The sequence below is a fragment of the Eurosta solidaginis genome, unplaced genomic scaffold (assembly GCF_040869045.1).
Source record: "Eurosta solidaginis isolate ZX-2024a unplaced genomic scaffold, ASM4086904v1 ctg00000339.1, whole genome shotgun sequence".
Taxonomy (NCBI): Eukaryota; Metazoa; Arthropoda; class Insecta; order Diptera; family Tephritidae; genus Eurosta; species Eurosta solidaginis.
The window spans coordinates 543,914-547,515 of record NW_027136884.1 but is presented as its reverse complement, the minus strand read 5'-3'; the positions used below and the strand labels follow the sequence as shown (position 1 = coordinate 547,515).

General features: G+C 31.5%; 1 protein-coding gene across 1 annotated transcript; it reads left to right on the top strand.

The window, feature by feature from the left end:
• Nucleotides 1-550: 550 nt before the first annotated feature.
• Nucleotides 551-2,424, top strand: LOC137235650 (uncharacterized). Its single transcript, XM_067758539.1, has 4 exons — nt 551-626; nt 694-875; nt 1,889-2,039; nt 2,097-2,424. The coding sequence occupies exons 1-4, from the start codon at nt 551-553 to the stop codon at nt 2,234-2,236; spliced, it is 549 nt and encodes a 182-aa protein (XP_067614640.1). The 3' UTR covers nt 2,237-2,424.
• The last annotated feature ends 1,178 nt before the right edge of the window (nt 2,425-3,602 follow it).

Genomic DNA, 3,602 nt, shown 5'->3' with positions numbered 1-3,602 from the left:
TCACGTTACATAAACTTGGCATATCTGATATTGTTAAATTCATAGCTTTAAGGAGAAGTGGGGTAAATGGGAATGACGGTCGTGACATCCCCCATACAATATAAATCCAAATGAAACCAATATACTTATTTTCAGCACAAAAACAGCATATGTTGGAAAGTTCCAAAACCTAACAGATATCAGCAAAAAAATTTAAATTTTTGTGGTTGTTGAAATTTTGATGATTTCAATGCATATTCCATTAGTGCACCATTTACGATTCAGGGTAATAAAAGAATTTTTGTTAAAAGTTTACACCTTTTCCAGTCAAGTTTAGAAAATTACAATAGAAGATCAGAAATTCCAAATTAAACTCATAAAGTTACAATTTAAGTTCAGAAAATTTAAATTCAAGTTCAGAAAGTTATAAGCAGGGTGTTCTTTCTCAAAAGTTATTACAATTTTTCCTGTTTGCTTGCAATTGACTCAATTTTAGGGCAGGACAAAGTTTGTCAGTACGCAAATTTTTTATAAAAAAAATTTCATTGGCATAGCTAAAAGCTCTACATGAATGCAAGATCTATTTGGTAATTTGTGTTTTTTTTTACTTTCAGAAACCGTCGGAAACCTGAAGGAGACCATTTTGTGTAAGAATGTTAAATATATTTCTATATACATATTACATTTACCTTTATTCAACTTTATTTTCTTTAGCTTTTATGTCTTCTCAAAATGCTGCAGTGATGACTGCACTTGCAGACCAAAAAGTGGTAATGAGCAAGTTAGTTCAAAAAGAAGCTGTAGCGTGCTCAGTAAAATCTTGCTTTCCTCTGTCGTGTGCAGAGGATTTGTTTAAGATTGATGAAAAGGTTGTACCTGAGAATCGGATTTTGTTTGTAAGTATTTTTTCCAACAGTGAAAATTATAAATAATCAATTGGGTTTGAGGAACTGTAGGTCGATATTTCTTCATTTACGTTTTCTAAAATCGGGTTAATTTTTTCAGAAAGGGAACTTCGCCTACCACATGGAAGGTCCTGGGTTCAAGTCCCGAGAAAAATCCCAAACATTTAGAAACATATTTTTTCAATTAGAAGAAAGTATTTCTCGGCAGTGATTTGGTAAACACTAAGCGTGTATTTGTGCATGAAAAGCTTCTCAGTGAAAATTGATCTACCTTGCAGATGACGTTCAGAGTCGGCGTAAGCCTTTTAGTTCGCCTCTCACCAATTTCTAAGAAAAACCAAAAAAAGCGCTATGCAAATTGAAAGAGAAGTTCGGCCTAAACCTCGTCGTAGGTACATCACGCCAAGTATTATTTTACTCAATTTCAAAAACTTAAACTAATTGTCAGTACGATAAGCGCTCTTGGCTGAGAATATGGAGTTTGGTTACACCCGATCTTAGACTAAATTTTAATTTTTAAATAAAAAATTAAAAACGAATAGGTGGAAAATTTTTCAAATCTCAATAGAAAGTAATTGGTGAATCGGATTAATTACATACGTAAACTAATGATCACGCCTACTTATTAAATCCATATTGTATTATCATTTTCACAAATAGTTTGACAGATTCATATTTATCGTTGGCGTAAAATCGGTTACGTCATTGCAGAAGAAATACGGACCCAGGAAAAACATTTCAAAAACTATTTTCCATAGCCTTTTGCTGTTTTTCTTCATTGTACTTTCCTCTGGACAGTAAACATTTGTTTTAAAATTGTCTTAATTACTTATCGGTAGCTCAATTCATAAAGTCCCTAACCAACAAATACAAGATATGTGAAAAATTCTTCTTAAAAACAATTTTTGGTTATGGACTTTGTGAATGGAGCTAACGCTATGTTGTGCTTGGAACGATTTTGTATCATACATGGTCTATACTAATAATAATTTTCACTTTCACAGATTTCAACACTTAGGAACTTGCTGCAAAATTCGGTTAAGAAAAACCTTGAAAAATTCCTCAGCAGTGCAGTCATAATGGACTACAATGTTGACGGGACGCATGGGAAGAAGGGCCTTAAATACCACTCAAAGTTTTATTCAGTTTTCTTGGGTAACATCCGTAAAAAGTATTAAATTTACATAATCTTGATATTTTATTATTTCGCAGAATCTATTATAAGCCTGTCTTCCAATGATGAACCGGAAGAACCACTTAGAAAAGCAATGCAGTTGCACAAGAAGCGGGTTTTTCAAAAAAAAGGCGGCATGGCGAAGGCAGTAAAAACATTGCCAGGAAGTCTGAAGTAAATTGTTTTTCACTTTTTCAGTTTTAGTTGGGAAAGTTGCAATTGAAGTTCAGAAAATTACAAATGAAGTTCAGAGTGTTCAATTAGAGTTCAGAAAATTACAATTGAAGTTCAAAAACTCGGATTATAATTTTCTAAACTTTAATTTAAAATTCTGAATTTCAACTGCAACTTTCTAAACTAAAACTAAAAAAGGTGTAGCTCTTTAATTACATAAGAATGATGAAACCTTGAAGGTTAATTTTTGAAAAGAATTTAAGTATAGTTGGAAAATTTTGAATTATAATTTTTTAGTTTTTATATATAAGTAATTTTAATTTATATTAGTTCCTAAGTTGAAGGTTAATTTTTGAAATGAATTTGAGTTTAGTTAGAAAATTTTGAATTATAATTTTTTAGTTTTTGTATACAAGTAACTTTAATTTACATTAGTTCCTAAGTTTATATATTGTGAAGTGATATATATGTAGTGATATCCATACATAAATACTTTTATAATTTAATTTAATTAATCAAAAATGCATTTTTACTAGTTTAGTAATTTTGAATTATACTTTTAAGTTTTTGTATACGTTGTTATATGAATTTTTATTAAAATCTATTCCAAAGCATTATGTATTGAAGTGATAAATTTTAAAGTGATATACATAATTTTTATATATATGAAATATAATGAATAAAATGAATTTGAGCAAATTTAACAATTTTCAAGTAATTTTTCAACCCGACTAGGACTAATATATTAATTAGTAGGATGGTGATGCAAATATCGACTAGTATGTCAACTGGTATTACAATGATGCATAGACTGAGTATTGCCAACTGGTATGTTGCTGTTGAATACACTGACTAGTATGTCAATTGGTATGATATTGGTGTATATAATAACTAGTATATCATCTGGTATAATGCTGGCGAAAAGGCTGACTAGGGTGTCAATTGGTATGACCCTGATGGGTATGCTGACTAGTATGTCATCTGGTATGATGCTGGTGTATATAATGACTAGTATGTCAAGTGGTATGATGTTGGTTACTAGTTTGTCAATTGGTATGATGCTGATGCAGAAGCTGGCAATTGATATTTCGTAGGATATCGCCGTGTTAAAAATACCAGTTGCTAATATGGAAAAAAGACAGAACCCATACTAGTTGGAATTTTTGGAAAACTAGTATTCTTCTAGTATACAACTAGTTGGTTTGACTGCAGGGAACAAGCAGAGCAGATAAACAAACATTAATCCAACAGTGATGGCGAAAGTGTGGGTGAGCAAATAACTACAATAAAGAACAGAATCACTAACAACGACGCCAGCAGCAGCAGCGTCAACAGTCAGCTTAATCGGGAAAACCTCATGCGCGCACAGT